Below are 17,539 nucleotides of genomic sequence, written 5' to 3' on the forward strand. Positions count from 1 at the left end.
AATCTTTTCTATGTTTCAGAAATATTTAGCTGTCCAGGATCCAGCATTGGTTTCACACCCATTTCTGTCACTAACTGGAAGGAGGCTGAAAGCAAAAAACAAATAGTAATTAACGGGGTATGTCCCAGTAAAATGCCAAAATTGTTTTGAAAAATTTGGTTTTCTGATTCAAGTCTGCCTGTTCCTGAAAGCTGGTGATTTTAGCACCGCAAACCCTTTGTTGATGTTATTTTCAGGGGGAAAAAACCACATGCTTTCTTCTGCAACCCTTTTATTAAACAAACAAAAAACTTTAAGCTGTATTTTGGCTAATTTCTTGGTCTCCTCCAGGGGAACCTACAAACTCTGGGTACCTCTAGAATCCCTAGGATATTGGGGAGGGAAAAAAAAAGGACGCAACCTTGGCGTGGGTAGCTTATGTGGACAAACAGTTATGAGGGCCTAAGTGAGAATTACCCCAAATAGCCGGAAAAAAAGGCTTGGCACAGAAGGGGGGAATAGGCCTGGCAGGGAAGGGGTTAAAGCCTTAGTTTGGAAATTATACAAAAGAAAGCAAATGTTGCTTTGAAATATTTATAACAAAATATTCATTATCTTTGGAAAACAGCGCCCATGACCAAAAACAAAAGAAGTGCAAAGTGGGAAAAGACTTGGCAAAATAAAAGTTAACTACAGAAAATAAAACTTTGCAACTGTGTTTGTCCTGCTGGGTACATTCTTGCCAGTCACATGCCTTCTGTTTGAAGGGCACTACAAGTCAAAAAGAAGAGTACCTCAATCATCGCACTGATTAAGTTGAATCAATCAATGCTTGGTCCGTGCTTCACAAAAAGTAACAGAAATTATGCTAGGCCTGCAATGACCAATTAAGATGCTATACAGAATAGTGCTAGGCAAGCCAACAAATGGTAAGCAATGGGTGGGCTCCCAGCCCTTTTGTTGTTGACAATAGTGTTTAGCATGCAAGACGTGTGCGCTAGCGCATACCATTGCAAGCTGGAGCCTTTAAAACATTGACAAAAACAAGATATATCCCATTGCAAAACCTATTGGCTTTGCCAATGCTTGTTGCCTTAACTTGCCAATTGGAAGGTAAAAGTGCCAGTTCACAGAGTGCAATCTTCTTCCATCTTGGTGGGTGACAGGAGCTGCCAATGTGCAGTTGGCTATCAGTCGAGGAGTTTATTGTAGTCAAACTTCCTTCGAGAGTTAACACGTGAAACACACCAAAATGTCCATCCAATAGATGGTGCCACTGAAAATAATTAATTTACACTTTATTAGTATTGTCGGCGTAGCTTGTACAACAAGTATTTTCTATCGAATTTATTTGCAAAATAAGATTAATTGAACAGAGGGATAGGAGGAAACTACAGTATTCACTTACAAGCTTTGAGTTATTTTTCACTAAGAAAGTCAACGTTTCCAGGCTTGGTAGGAACACTCATCTACCCATATCTTTGGAATCAGCCCAACCTCCCATCAGCAGCTTTTACATCATTTAGATTTGGTTCATGCAGACGAGTTAAATGGTAGAAATTAACCCTGTATACCAATAAAGCCACAGAAACACTTGTTTGTGCAGTTTCTTACAGTGCAGGGTAGAAATGTGCAATTGAGGGTTGAATTTTTGAAGTTCTCTGTGGAGTTCAGCGGTTTGATAAAGCAGATGGGGTCCGCACAGGCATTGGTATATTGTATGGGTCCTGTCACTTATGGACTGTCTCAGTAGCAATAATGGTGGATATCATGTTCATCTGCTCAGGCAGTCCTCTGGTCTAAGCAAACTTGGACCGGTTCTTTCACCCAAATGTGTATAACATCCCTTTGTGATTAAAGGGCACCCATATCAATGCAGGGGGCGCAGCGCTCCCAAAAAAAAAACATTGCCTGGTCTACCCTGCCATTTGTTTTGCCCAATTAAGATGTAAATATGCATGAGAGTTGGAGAACGACAATGGAACACCACCTCCTCCCCACCCCCAATGAGGAAGATAAAATTCCTGGAGAAGTGGTCAGTGCTGGACATCTGCTGTGACACAATAGGATTTCAGATTCAAAAGAAACTTTGGAATATTTCTTACGGTTCTGGGCATTTTCACTTAAATTGCAGAACTAAATAAAAGTTTTAAAATGTATCTGAGCTTCTGACAAACCGCTGGATGATATACATAGGGGATTCACCAAAAGATTTTGCTATGGCTCTCACAAATACATTTCATATACGGTTGTCCATGTCGGGCCACAGTTGTTCTGGTCTGCACAAAAAGAAGAAAGCATAAATATATTTGCTACAAATATAACCAACAAGCTGGTCATAATTTAAAGTAATACTGAACCCCCATAGAGACAACAATCTGGGAGAAACGGAGGTGAAAATGCGGGGCAAGCCTGCACAGGGGCTTGCAGAGTTCATCGATCCTTGAGTGGTCCAGATGCTGAGGTGACCAGGAGTACCAGTCAGCGTACACCCACAGGCATCTTTGGATCCGCAGAGCCGCCGTCCAGAGGCAGGACACAAGGTGTCAGAGTCTGCTGTACATAGCATAAATGGGACAGCTTCACAGTTTTGATTCCAGAAGGGGTCTCGGAGAATGGTGCCCATCATCCAAGGTTGCCGCCATTTTCTATAGTTCACAGAAATAGAAGTCGGAGTTAGCACATTTAGAAATTATGTAAAGTTTTCCTCTGGGTGAAGGTCCCTCCTGCCCAGTAGACAAAAATATGTTTTACCACAAACTATTGCTACTCCAAAAGCGGCATTGGAAGCAAGCCATGCTTGAAAGCACTACAACAAGCTATTACCCAATTGCACTGTAGATAAATACGTTCAGCCGCCTCCATTTTTAACAATGGGTATATGCTACCTCCATCACATGGACAATTTCAGATACCTGCGCCAAAGGAGCAATCATTAGGCATCTCCAGTCACTCACGCATCTCATCCCATAATTTATTTTTCTATGGTCCAAGACATGTTGGTTCCAGAAATTATATGCAGTAAAAATATTCCATGCCAGGCACAAAATTTAATTTTGAAATAATGTGTACTGTAGTAACCCATTTGCAAAATGCCTCAGACTATATATTTAAAATAATAGCTAAATATGTTTTTGTGGTAAATCTATGTATTTAGTGGAGCTGTGCACATGTTAACGCCACTTGTCTTTCTACAACTGCAAGGCCCATCATACTCAAATATATATATATATTTTTTTTAAACAAAACGGGGCCCACCATTGGAGAAAGATTCATACATGCTGCCAACGTACTCGCACAGCATAAATGGTTTTTATAATCATATTCCCTTTGTGTGTTTTTTAGGTCTCACCTAAAGCAGCACATACGTGGACTGTTGCGAGACGTTTGATAGCTTAAAGTGGGCTAAGAGCCCACCAATTCTTTAATCATTGGCTAGTCTGATTGTCACTCATTTGCTTGCTTCTTATTTGGCAGCCTGTGAGGGCATTACTTCCCCTTGTTTGTCCCTTCTTTGGAACATGGCCAAATGACTGTTCTTACACTGCTCGTTTTTTTTTGGGGGGTTCTACTTTTTTCTTTTAGAGTAAGTACTCAGAGTGCATGTGTTTTCCAGCTGTCTCCCTCGTGTGCTTCTCCCTCGCCCCTGTCTCAGTGTTGCTCGCCTCGCTATGTTCTTCTCTACTCTACCCACATCAACATCTACCTGTTTCTCTGCCTTTGCGGTGTGCTTCTGGTTGTTGCTACACAAGGCCAGTAGTAAGGTTGTAGAGAAGGCACGCATTGTTCAAAGTAAAAGGGCAAGTCAGATAAGAACAACATTTTGAAGACAAAGAGAGGCAAGCAGCAGCAGGAAATAATGTCTTTATGTAACAGTTAATAAATAAACATAAGAGCAACAAGAGATATGTATTATCTAAAAACTAACAGAACTTTTTTTTATTGTGGAAGATATTAGAAAAAGTTATTTTATTAAACTTTATTTTTTGTAATTTAAATTACATTATGTATTACATTCTTTATTATATATATTTGTAAATTCATAACTGGACTTTTCTTGCCACATAACTTGGTTAACCCTGCCTCATAATTTCGTCTTTACCTGCTACATAATTCCAGTGGCCCTACATATAACTAAAGCACTACCATTTACCTTAATCCTCTATCTGCAGCAAAAAATAAAAATGTTGCCATTTAGCATCCTAATTTAAATCTGCCATGCTAATTCCAATAGAATACCACTTTCACCAGCCCACCATCAGAGTTGCTGGCTGGCTAGCTAACATAATTCCCCCCCAAAAAAGACACAAGGAGAAATAAACTGGAAGGGTCACCAAACATATCAAGAGTGTTCAAACTTTCAGTGTAATAAGGATGTCAAATTGGCCTATATTGTGGTAATAATTGTAATAAGGAGAGATTATTAAAACATTTACAATTATAATAAACTTTTGGCATTAGACTGTAATGCTCAAAACAGCCCCTAGTGGGCACCATAAAAAAAATATAATTTGTAGGAAACTTAGGCATGTAACCATATTGTTAGCCCCTAGAGGGAATAACTATGAGAAAAAAAACCTGGAGAAAATAATGCAGTGTAACTACATACTTAGCCCTTAGAGGGTGTTGTCGGGGCTAGCAGGCCTACTGCAATGATATTACAAAGGCCTTTAAAATAAAACTTCTCCTAGCTGTAAAAAAAAAAAAAAAAAAAAGGTTCTAGCCATGAAAAAGCTTAAAAAGACATTGAATGGTGGGAGGGGTTATTATATTGGAGTCCCCACTAACATGTAGACACAAAGAACACATTGTGGTCAATGTTTTGAAGGTGGTCCTGTTGTCACAGGACTACCACAGGCTGAGTTATGAGCAAAAATGTTTTGTAAAAGTAATGCCCTGCAAAGCATTATGGGGCAAGTTTCCATGCTACAAATATTTTAATATGTTGATATGACTGTAATGCATAGAACAGCCCTTAGGGGACACCACAATGAAAATAGCATTTGTAAGAAACATGGTCATGTAACTATATAGTTAGCCCCTTGAGGGCATAACCACACAAAAAACACAGCAATAAATAATGCAGAGTAACCGTATAGGTAGCCCCTAGAGGGCAGTGTGCATTACCTATCTTCAGGGGCAGCAGGCCTATAGTAATTATATTAATAACAAGACCCTTAAAAGACAAGCTATTCCAGCCGTGTAACAAAAGTTCCAGCCATGAGAATGTTTAAAAAGACATTGAATGGTGGGAGGGAATATTACTTTGGTGTCCCCAATAACGTATTGTGGGGACCCAGATATGACCTAGACAGAGTGTGTTGTGCTGAACGTTTTGGTGGTGATCCCATTGTCCTAGGACCATCACAGACTGAGCTATGTGCAAAACTGTTATGAAAAAAAAATGCTTGCAAAGCATTATGGTTCGAATTTTGCTGTGCCGGGAGAGCCGCTTTTGCTTTGAGGATTTCTATTTTATGTAAATCATTTACCAATTTCAAGGGGAGAGTAATAAGAAATGACTGATTAGATAATGGTGAACAATATGACCAGCACTTCAATACTGCAGATCGAGTTCGCACTGTTGTGCCTGTTCTGGCTGTGAGTGTCATGTCAACCATGCAGCATGAAGAGGAAAGAGAGAAAAATAGTTTGCCCACATTGAAGTTTATCAGCAATCGTGCAATAATCCATGTAACAGGGGCAGTCTGTAAAATGTGACAAAGGTAAAACATCAAGTGATTTTTGAAAGACAAGCCCACGAATGAGTGAAAGTGATGGGTACGACATTGGCGTGGTTAAAAGCCCACTACACTTACAACAGGTCAAAGCGCTTGCACGCTCGACCTAAAAAAGGCACACTAGAAAAAATCTGTAACCAAAAAGTGTAGCCTTAGCAGGGCGAAGGGGCATAGAAGGGAACCTGTATTGCAAGTTAAATCCATGAATGGTCTGGCACTGGTAAAGAGCAGGCATGTCTCCGGCATGGAAACCATGGAACTTGATGGAGACCAGAAGGGGACAGGGTAGGGAAATATATTACAGGATACGGACATGAATGGCGCTAGACACGGGCAATGTATACCAGGAGAATGAATCCGTTAAGAAGATGAATGAGACAGAGGGTGGGAGGGAAGTGAGCAGAGGCTACATGAAGTTAGCAGGCGAATGGAACCTGGATGGAAGGGGAGGAACAGGACCAGGTGGAGAGGAAAAGGACCAGGTGAGGAGCAGAGGAACAAAACCATAATGGGAGGAAGAGAACAGGACCAGTATGGTAAGATAGATAGGGACCACCAGATGGAGAAGGACACCATGTGTAGGAAGGGTGAAGAGGGACCAGTGCTGGACAAGGGGCAAAACCAGACTGGAAAAGAACAATCTGTAAAATGTGTGCGGAGCAGTCATAAAGGATAAACGGAAGGAGCTTCACATCTGTAAAAGCATAGCTTTTCCAAGACTAAATCACGTGACAGGGACAACAGTTCTGTCAAAAAGTTAGATCCCTGGCAGGAGATCCACCACTAAAAAGAAAAGCTAACTGCCCTAATGTGTGGGACCGAACCACATGTAGGAAGAATAGTATTCCGCCTTTTTATATACACATAAAAACTTTTTTTATATTCAAGATTGGAGCATTTGTGACAGAATTTCAGTGAGTCAAGATACTGATGAGTAGAGTCTTTTTAGGTCCCCTAAAGAGCCCAGAAGCTCCAAGACAAAGATAATTTAGAATGTTGTGTTTAAGTTCTCAAGTACAAAACATGCTGTGCCTCCACCTATTGTTTTTATCCATGCAATACACAAACGCAAACTCTTCTGTGGTGAAGCTACAAAGTGTTTTTGAACTACTCCCTTTAACTGCAAAAACTGAACCTCCACCCTGATGGATATAAAGTCTTCACATTTAGTTCCAGCTGTACGTTGCGCTGGTAGCTGCACTCTCCCACCCCGAGAAGCTGGAATGGATTTTCTCCATCCACTCCCTTCAACTCGCTCCTTACACAAGGAAGCAAGCCCGTAAAAAACCAACAAGAGAACAAACTTCTTGCAAAACTTCTTTCTAGTTAATATTGCGAAGTAAAAAAAAAAAATATATTCAACCACTAGAAAAGTCCAAATGAGACTAACCCCCTAGACTCCAGAAGACATCAAGCTTATGCAGTGTAGTGCACTTCTCAAGCATCCACATACACTCCACAGGACCACAAGAAGAAAAAAAAAACTACGAACAGGGTACCTTTTAACCAAACATTTAATCTCTCATAGTAAATGGCTGCTAGCAAATTACATAGGAAAGGGTATCTCCCAACAGGACATCCACACCACCAGCAATGGGTCCCTTTCAAACCTTCCTCCACAATATACCCTCAACTCTGTCGATGGTATACTGTCAATAAATTCTGCTAAAAAACAGAAGGCAGGCTTGGAAAGGAGAAGTGCAAGCTTAAACATCAAAAATCACCTTTCCACAATTCCCAACAGTACAATCCAATCCTTTGACTGTTCACCGATCGGATAACTGAACAACATCAATTAATCAGCTGCTTAAGTGTAGCTACAGATCTCTAGCTATGGTGTCTTTGACAGATTCATTGGCTTGAATCCCATATGGGCGAGCTTAGAGTCCCATGGTAAGTTTAAAATAGTAGCGTAAGCTTACATTGTGCCTGAAAGGCTTTAAACAGTGTCAGTTTAGTAGCATGATCACCTCATTGGCAAAACCCAAACTCCAGATAATGAGGTGGAAGTGTACTGAACTCCCCTCCCCCTACAGAACACAATCCTTCAGATTTGAAAGCACATGTGTTAGGGTTCTGTAGAGAAGGTGAGCATCTGACAGGGAAGAAGGAGGCTTGCTTGTAAATCTATTAAAGACAGAATTGTATTTACAGGCAAGTAATTTCCTCTCCAGTCTAGGCTCTTGTAAAGATCAATATGCTTGAATCTGAATAAAAAACAAAATGATTTATAACTCAATTAAACAGATGTCTGTAACAAAAGATGTTGGAGTACAACTTGCCCAACAGCATGATCTCTTGATGCCTCTATATGGAAGCAACACTGTTTTGTAAAGCTGCGGTGGATGTTTCATGTTACCATCCCGCAAACAACCACTAAGGTTGAATGTGCCGTTAGAGTACTGTGAAGATGAAAACCAGCTATAGCATGAATGAATGTGCACTGTTTGAGGCTGAACAATTACAGTCTTTCTGAAGGTTTCGGTTCATGTAAAACTTGAGAAGTCTGTGGTTAACTAGAGAATCCAGAGATCTCTCCATCACACTGGAAATGTACAGGAAAGGGGCTTTTAGTATTCCTGGTTATATGAACTTTGGATTGGTGTGGAAGACAATTTTGTCTTGATAGAATCTCAAAAACTTGTATTTTATTGTAAATGCTTGGTGGTTGTTCTTACTGGGGTAAAAGCCTGGAAAAGAGCTTTCAAGATTTTTTTGGTAAGTCTGGAGGGAAACAAAAATTAACTGTCCAGTGAATGTCAGGATCTGAAAATCTCTGATAAGTTAACTTTAAATGAACCATGGATGAGGTCCCACTGAACCAGGTCAAGATGTAGAACAATAGCAACCACTGTGAGCAGTCTTTTAGACTTCCACCAGAAGCAGAACATTCTCCATTAGGATTGGTATGTTTTGTTGTTTAAGGATTCTCTGGTTTTAACAGAATTTCATGGCAGTCCTGCTGAATATCTTGTTGGGTGAATTCCAGGTGGTCAGGCCAGTAAGTTCAGTAATAGCAGGTCATGATGGAGTCTATCATCCAACTCTCATCAAGCGGTCTGGCTGCTTGTTCTGTATAATGTGTAGGGCCAGAGATGAAGAAGGCTTGTGAACCAGTACCGGTGTAACCATGCCAGGGCTGTCGCAATCAGGCAACAGGGTTCTCTCAGGTTGAAGGGAAGCCATGGAAAAGCATACAGAAAGTAAGTAGACGATGCAACTGAAAAAAAGAGTCCCATCTTGATCCCCCATTCTAGTCTTCTGGCGTAGGTTCTGCATCACTGTGGCAAAGAAGCTTAGTCTAGGACATCCCCCACACTGAAAATTAATTTAGCTGTGCTTTGATGTACAGCGGAAGGCATTTGCCCACACACCTCTGATGCTTGGTAGATGCTCTTCAATCATGGAGATTCTATACTGACTTGTTCAGTAACATGTGTGTTTAAGCGCCTCCAAAGCAAGAGGGACCTTGTTTCTCAATCTCAAAACAGCAATATGGTATCCAACTTTATGAGCAACAGCTCTCCCATAATCTTGGGCAGGAAAGGCTGGATGCCTCTGCTGATCACTCTGAGGTCTTGCACAATGCTGTCAAGGTGCTTCCACAGGGCACCATGTAGTTGACTGTAGTCATGAAGTGAGCTGCTTAATGTTGAAAATGATGGCGCACTGTGATGTTACCTATGAAACTGCCAAAAGAGAAACATCTTGATCTTAAACGTGATAGAGATGCAGTCGTTGAAGGATCATGTGATCTGGAGTCTTTGGTCATTCATCTCTTGTTGGAGGGGGCATATTTATAAGTGGTATGCTTGAAAACATTCTTAGTAGAGACTAAAAACTGAATCTGCATAGAAGGAGCTAGGAAGGATTTACTTGTGTTAGGAGAACATCCAAGTATTGCATAGTGATTTCTGTGGATGATTTTGATAAAGCTGTGTGATTCTCATTTGGCCATGAAGTCACCTAGGGAATGACAATCTGCTGATTCTTTGCGAAGATTCATTGGTATTGGCATACTGTGGAAACTCCAAGTCTGGGAGAGTAGGAACATGGAAAAAGGCATCCTGTAAATCCAGTGACTGCCACATCACCTTCACGAAGCAGGTGGAAGAATTGCTGCAGCATAACCATCCGACTTTAAGATATTTGTTCAGTTGCTAAAGGTCCAGAATTGAGGTTCTGTCTCTTGATTTTTTCCTGATTAGGAAGAACCTGAAAAAAAGCCCTTGCTTCATTGGGATTTGGGGATAGGCTTTAGGCATTCTATTGAATATGGGCAAGATTTTCAGCTTGTACCTGTTTGAGATTGGTTTGCCATGTAGGAGTTGAGGTGGCCTAACTCGAGCCTGTGCCCAAATAAAACCAAATCAAATGCCCATCTGTCTTATGGCATTACTGCCCATACCGTGTAACAACTTGAAATCATTCCGCCTATGGAGCATTGTGGAGTAGGATAGGGTCGCTAGATAGTCGGTGCCAATAAACTGTCAGCAACACCTTACTGAATTTTGCTGATTTGGGAGATTGTTCCCCTTTTCTTTGGGGATTGGGTTCAGTCATCTACTGAAAGGTGATGATATGGTTCTTGCTGCTGGGAGCACTGGGGTGACACACACCAAAAAGGAGGATATAAATCTACGTTGGGCACCCTAAAAGTGCACTTACCTCTATTATGGGAGCACTTACAGTGATTTGGCAGGGCCCGGCATGATAGCCTGGTAAGCCTCACTCATCTGTTGGCCAAACAGCCTCACTGCCAGATTGCATGTCTAAGATAAAGATTTGGATACTGGGACAGGCAGAGGTGCACCTGAACCATCCACAACATTCGTAGACCACAGCATGCCTTCCAGCTGTATAAAACCCAAACTTGTCACATCCACTCAGTAATCTATCATCAGTGCAAATGTCTTTTCTCCTCAGAAAATGGCTCTTTCTTTCTCTCTGTCCTCTGGATTCATCTGTAAGTACCATACTATTTCTGACCACATTTTGTCTTTCATAATACCAATGATCTCTAGGCAATCAACCATCTTAACAGAAGTGGTTGCCAGCATGGAGACCATCTTACCTCACTATCTTCCTGTCTTTCCTGTCCCAAGGTGCAGTAGACAGTGAGGCAAGATTAGGAGCCCTTCTTCCCAAGTCTGCTTTTAGATGTCCAGTCAGACAAAGAGGTGTGTCACTTGGCACTCTATTTTTTGGCAAGGTGAGATATGAATGCAGAGACCGACAATGATGTATGCACTTCTTGCCAAATGTATTCTACGATAGGGATCACTTTCATGGTGGTCTTTGATGGCTCTTTAAATTATATAGGAAACAATCTGTTTCTGTTTCAGACACCTAATAGTTCAAACCACTTGGATGCCCTAACTACAAGGGAATGAAAGGAAGCAATATCATCTGGTTGCGAATTGACATGTCATGGATCTCCTGTGTTTTAAGCCACATAATCATCCAACTTGTTGCTCCGGCCCACCTCATCAATTAACTCATTAGGCCTAGGCACACTCTAGCTTAGTGAGGGACTGGGGTCAAAATCAAAAACCAGGATACCAGATACTCACAGTCAGGGACTCACAGCAGGGGAACACAACCTTACACCATGCAAGGGACATTCCATTCCCCACATCAACTCATTGGCAGACATCCAAAAGAAGTGCCTGACAAACTAACAGCAATCCTAATGAGCTTAGGTCTAAGCACAGTGTACCACTGTTTACCTGAGCCACATCCCTCAAGCTCATCTAAAATGAGGAACCTGGGAATTCCCTTTGATACCAACCCCTTCTTCCTCCCGATCCCCTACAGTGAGTAAAGTGTGTGAATATGTAGCACTTTTCTCTACAAAACACTCGTACATTTTCAAACTGAACATAGAATCAAGCAAAAATCCTGGCAGACTAAAGCTACTTCAACATTATCTATTGTGGTTTCCCCAAGAACTTCGATGCCAGGCTCCAAAGACTCGAGAACCAAGCAGCCAGAATGTGTCTTAATGTAAAAAAAATAAAAATAAAACAGGACCACTTCAAAACTGCTCTTAAAAACTCTTGACTGGTTCCCAATAAATGCCAGGATTCAACTCAGGGGTCCTCTGTACATCCACATCCAGTGTGATCCATAAAGCGTACCTCGCTGTATACCCATCAGATATCTTTGTTTACATAGTGTTTCTCCTAGACCCCTGACATCCCTCAACCTATACAAAGTCAGCAAGCCTCTCTCCTTACATAAAGAAAGTTCAAGATAAAACACAGCTTCATTATTACGTGTTGGACTTGGCCCTTTTTGCAGGGTTATCTCCAATCTTTTTGCCTTCTTCCTCCTATTTTTCCTGGCCTGTTTTTGTTGGCTTTGGGACTCTGGGCACTTTACCACAGCTAACCAGTGCTAAAGTGCATATGCTGTCTGTCTAAATTGTATTGGTGATTGGTTTCTCCATGATTGGCATATTTTATTAACAAGTAAGTCCCTAATATAGTGCACCATGTGTGCCCTGGGCCTGTAAATCAAAAGCTACTGCAGCACTGGTTGTGCCACCCACATGAGTAGCCCTGCAAACATGCCTCCCGCATGTCAGTGTAGTTCCTGTATGTGCAGTTTTAAACTGCCAAGTCGACCTGACAAAGTGCACCCACTTGCCAGATTCAAAACTTCCCTTTTATTACCTGTACGTCACCCCTAAAGTAGGCCCAAGGCAGCCCCATGGGTAGGGTGCCATGTATTTAAAAGGTAGGACATGCACTGGTGTGTTTTACATCTCCGGATAGTGAAATTCTGCTAAATTCAGTTTTCACTATTGCAAGACTTGTCTCTCCCATAGGTTAACATGGGGATTACCTTGAAATACCTTGTAAGGGTCATTTTCCATTGGCAGCAGATAGAGATGTGGAGTTTGGGGTCTCTGAACTCACAATTTAAAAATACATCTTTTGGTGAAGTTGGTTTTTTAAATGGTAGGTTTGAAAATGCCACTTTTAGAATGTGGGTATTTTCTCGCTTAACCATTCTGTGCCTCTGCCTGGCTGTGGAATACACATTTGGGTCAGGATGACAGTTGAGCTGTTTGTGCATTCACTCTAGTCGGTAACAAAAAGGGAGCCAAGGTGTGCCCTTAATATCCTGATAAATCTTCCTGGGCGGGAGGAGCTGATACTTGCACCTGAATAGGGCTGTGCCTGTCCATATACAAAGCAGTCTCCAACCCCTTGGAGTGTGTCTGGGGTCAGGGCAGGGAAAGACAGGGTATTGTGCACTACAAGGACTTCTCTTTGATGTTGGCCTACTACAAGGACAGAAATGGGTACAAGTACTGGACCTCTGACACCACATAGTTACAACACGCCTGGACTGAGGACATTCTTCCAGGAAGAAGAGCTGGATGCTGTACGAGGGACTGCCACTCTTGCCTGTTGCTTTGTTGTGTAGGCTTGCTGCTTCTGTCCTGGGAGTCAAAGGGCAGGACTTTGCTTTCAACATCCTGCTTTCCAAGTTTCTCCAACGGCTTGAACTGAGCTTGCCTCCTGTTAGGAAGTCTCCGGGACATCAATGACTTCATCTGCCAGTGCCTGGGCTCTTCTTCTGAGTGCCATGACTTGCCAAGTGGTGCCAACTCCAGTCCCATGTCCCTTGGAAGTGTAAGCTGGTGACCTAAAGGAAACAATCTACGCACCAGCGCACCGGGGCTAAAAAACCAAAACACAAAAATAAATAAATTGACGCAGCACCTGTCCCTCAGCTGCAGAATCGATGCAGCGCCTGTTTCACCGTGGCTCCCTCAACATGGCGCATCTGGATTTTCCACGCATCAACCTTGGGCGTTAATTCTCATTGACCCCAAACCGCAGCAAGGAACTGAAGCTGCATGTCTGGAAATCAACGCATCCTCCTTCCTGCGAGGAAAGAACTGACGCATCATCTCCCCTGTCAGTACGGAACCGACGCATCGCCTCACCTGCAAGGAAAGAATAGACACATCGCCTCCCCTGCGCAGTAAGGAACTGATGCACCGATTTGCTTTTTTGGCACCTCACCTCCCCTGCGGCCCGCATCATCTGTTTTTGATGCATTCTGGGTACTTTGTGATAAAAAGATACAACCATTGACTAAGACTCATTTATACCTCTAAAAAGTGATATCTTTACTTATTTATGTTCGATTTTTGTTGTTTTGGTCTTGCTGTACACCCGATAAATATTGGCTATTTGTCTAAACTGGTGTGGAGTACGTTTGTGGTGTTTTCACTGTGCTACTGTGTTTGTGTACAAATACTTTACACATTGCCTCTGAGATAAGCCTGACTGCTTGAGCCACACTATCAAGGGCATGAGCATTGGTTATCTTAGCTGTGTGGCTCCCTTATCCTGACTGACCCTACTCGGACAGGGTGCAAACCACTGCCAATTAGAGACCATTACTAACATTACACAACAAGCAACAGCAACAAAAAGCATGTGCTTTCTTATAAACATCTTTCCAGTAACAGTTGCTAATAGTAGTATGTTTGAATTATATAGATAAATGGGCAGTTCCAAGAGCCACCGGATCCTAGCTGTCTTTTTCTTTAGTCTCTCCCTACAACTCACTCCAGTCCATGCATACCAGCCTCTACATGACTAGCACTTTAGGGCACAGCACACACCTTTTTGGTCATGGACCCAACCAGGCCACAAAACAGGATGTGTATATTGCAGAGGTTCTCTGCTGAAACATGTCAGGGCATGGACCTGTTAGTAAGCCATTAAGATCACAAAGATCTCTGGCACTCTGTGTTCAGAGGAAATAAGAAACATATTTTTGTCATGTAACATAGCCTAGTACGCTTAAGGTTTAATTACTTTCAACACAGACGAAGAATCGCCTCAACATAAAAAGAGTAATCAATTTCTACCCATTTACAAAAAGGGCCCACGGAGAATCAGATATCATTCCAGCAGATTTAATTGTTGGATGCAGAAGGTATGATACTTGGCAAACAAATATATGGGTGAAAACAGATCTATATGGGGGAAAAAGCCTACCTTTCTTTGGTAGTGTTGGATCTAATGCATATCACTGCTCACACCCACATCTTTGGAAGCATGACCATAAACAATGAATTGGTTAATTGGCCTGGTGATGTCATGGCTAAGATCCATCCTGCGGTCTAGTCTATGGAATCTGTACTCTGTCTTAGCGGGAATAGCCATAAGGCAGAACACCAGAAGGAGAATTGACTGACTTCTAGTGGAACACTTTACTAACTTAAGCAAGACCGACAATTTCACTTTTAAAGTCAGGTAGCAAGCACTATGTGTGGAGGATCTACCAGGAAAGCTTGCAACTCATGACTCCTTTGGCCACAGAGAAACAGTCTCCAGCCTCAAGGATTTCATATCCCAGTTGGGCTGGGGCTCAAAAAGGGAATCCATCAACTGAGCAAGCACTGAATTAAAACCCTGTAATGTAAGGTGGAAGTGCAAAACTGCTCATTGCTCCTTTCAGAAACCGTAAAACCAAAGGAATCTCAAGTAGAGAAGGCTCACCCTGCTCCTGGAAAACAAAAATGCACCAAGGCATCCATTAACCTCTAATAGTTGCAACACAAACATTTCTTTGCCAGGTGAAACAAAAATATCCAGTACCACAGACAAAGAAGCAGAGACCCCATACAGAATCCTCTGGTCACATCTCCAATGCCTCATACATTTACATTTGTAAGCTGCCTGGTGTACAACTGTTTCGCATCCACCATAAAATGTAGCAACTTTTGATATGTCATGTCCAGTAAATCCTAGTTTTTCTGGGGCTGAAGTGAAGCTACAGATGGCTCACTCTTGAATAAAATATTAGGAGCATGAAACATATAATTTTTTTTCCTGTGTCAAAAGAGAAAGATTAGCTGTCTGGCCACCCCCCTTTGCTGCAAACTAAAAGATCTAATTATCGGATCTTTCTAGGCCAGTCTGAGCTACCAGGATCATGGCCACTTGAAACTTCCTGCATCTATTTAATGCCATCTGAATGATCTGATTGACAAATCCAGAGAATCAACATGTTATAATCCAGAGCATGGCACAGTAAAAACTCCTAATATCAAAATATCAAATGTCTCCAGTGAGGTGCAAACAGATCTACCATAAATAAAGGGATAATCTTGACATGTTGTTTGGAAGTGGAAATGTCTTCACAAATGAAGTGTCAATGAGAGCTCCAAAACACTAAATTCTTATTGTTGATATGAATTTTGTCTAGGAGTTTTTCAGAGGGAATCCAAAACTGCAGTAGGGACACTGTTTAGAGTAAGGATCCAAACAAGCTCTTCCTGGGAGACATCATTTAAGAGCCAGTCAACAAGGTAATCTGGTCTCTGCACATTTCCTGCAGTCTTCGTCGTCGATGAGAGGTGTGACGTCGGAGGTGGTATCGTCGACAAGAGCATCGCTGCATCTATCGTCGTCGACGGTGGGAACGTCGTGAGAAGAGTCATAGTCAACAGAGTGTCGTTGACGGCTGGTGTTCTGTCGACGAAGCCATCGTCGGTGGAAACCGCGTCGACGAGGACGTCGACAGCGGGAATAGCGCCGACAAGGCCGTCGTCAGCGGGGTCGTCGATGAGAGCGTGGACGGTGTCACCACCGACGGTGAAGCAACGGTAGAAGTTGTCAATACCTGAGCCGTCGACGATGAACCTGTCGATGGCACAGAAGTTGGTTTCTTGAAGGTATACTTTATCTTGAATGGTGGTGTCGACAGCTTAGAAACAGGCTTCTTTTTGGACCTAAAGTGAGAAGTTTTAGTCTTCATCTTTGAAGGGCCACCAGTCTTTGAGGATGCCTCAGCAGATTTTTCGGCATTTTTTCTTGGTCTTTCTTCTGAAGAAACATCAGATTGTTGTTTGACAGGCATTTTCACCACAGAAACAGAAGAGGCACTGTCCTCATCAGAGACAGGGTTGTCCCTGGGACGACCCTCTCTATCTTTAAGGGTCGTGGTAGAAAATGTTCTACATACCTTGCAGTCTCTAGATTTATGGTTTGGATAGAGCCAATAAAACAGTCTTTATGCTGGTCATCAACTTGCAGCCTTTTCTTCATGCATGTAGCACAAGCTCTAAAGAGCCCTTTCTTAGGTGTCTCTGACATGGTAGTCAGTTTGAATCACCTTGAAGTAATCCTGAAGAGAGAAAATATCCAAATCCACTCAGACAGTATTTCTGAGAGAAAAACTGAGCAGAGCCCAGAGGAGACTCCTTAGCACAACATGCAGTGGAAAATCTGAGGGAAATCAGCTCCTCCCAGGAGGGTTCTAAGGGGTGGTGAGAGCTGATTGGTTGTCTCTTAAGTTTGGTCCTTCTTTATAAAATGACTGTGAGATGTTACTAAATTAAGAGGTCTAGTGCCTCTGAGCTTTATATGCAACTGAATGTGGTTTTGTATTACACCGGAGGCTCCCATCTCAACGACGGGGAATGATTCAAGCATGTGAATCTATGAAAGTTCCAATACCGGAGAACTACAGTTACAGGTAAGTAACTTGTTTCTTACTGTATAATCAAGTTGCTATGGGTGACATCAGCTCAGTTACAAGACATGCAACCTCTCGTCAAAATAAGCTCCACATGAATGCTTGAGCCCAAATCAACCTCATTCTGAAATCGTTTTTCATGATCACATGCAATGAAGTGGTTCTTATTTACGAGAAAAAATTGAGTTTTGTTGGAGTGCCAGAACATATCTCCACTCCTGGTTGATTTAGAAAAAGTGAAAAAAGAAGCATGCAGGCATTACAAACCAAGAGCAGGAACATAACCCCAGGATGCCTCATTATTC

General features: G+C 42.2%; 1 protein-coding gene across 5 annotated transcripts in view; it reads right to left on the minus strand.

The window, feature by feature from the left end:
* Positions 1 to 1,256: 1,256 nt before the first annotated feature.
* FLVCR2 (FLVCR choline and putative heme transporter 2) overlaps positions 1,257 to 17,539 on the minus strand; it is a 347,527-nt gene continuing 331,244 nt past the window's right edge. For 3 of the 5 annotated variants that reach the window (XM_069208452.1, XM_069208453.1, XM_069208454.1), the window contains one exon: positions 1,257 to 2,627. In XM_069208452.1, coding sequence (XP_069064553.1) covers positions 2,605 to 2,627 — 23 coding nt within the window. In that variant the 3' untranslated portion in view covers positions 1,257 to 2,604. The remainder of the gene's footprint in view (positions 2,628 to 17,539) is intronic. The other 2 variants (XM_069208451.1, XM_069208450.1) reach the window with 1 other exon arrangement.

This window comes from Pleurodeles waltl, chromosome 9 (assembly GCF_031143425.1).
Source record: "Pleurodeles waltl isolate 20211129_DDA chromosome 9, aPleWal1.hap1.20221129, whole genome shotgun sequence".
NCBI classification, from domain to species: Eukaryota; Metazoa; Chordata; class Amphibia; order Caudata; family Salamandridae; genus Pleurodeles; species Pleurodeles waltl.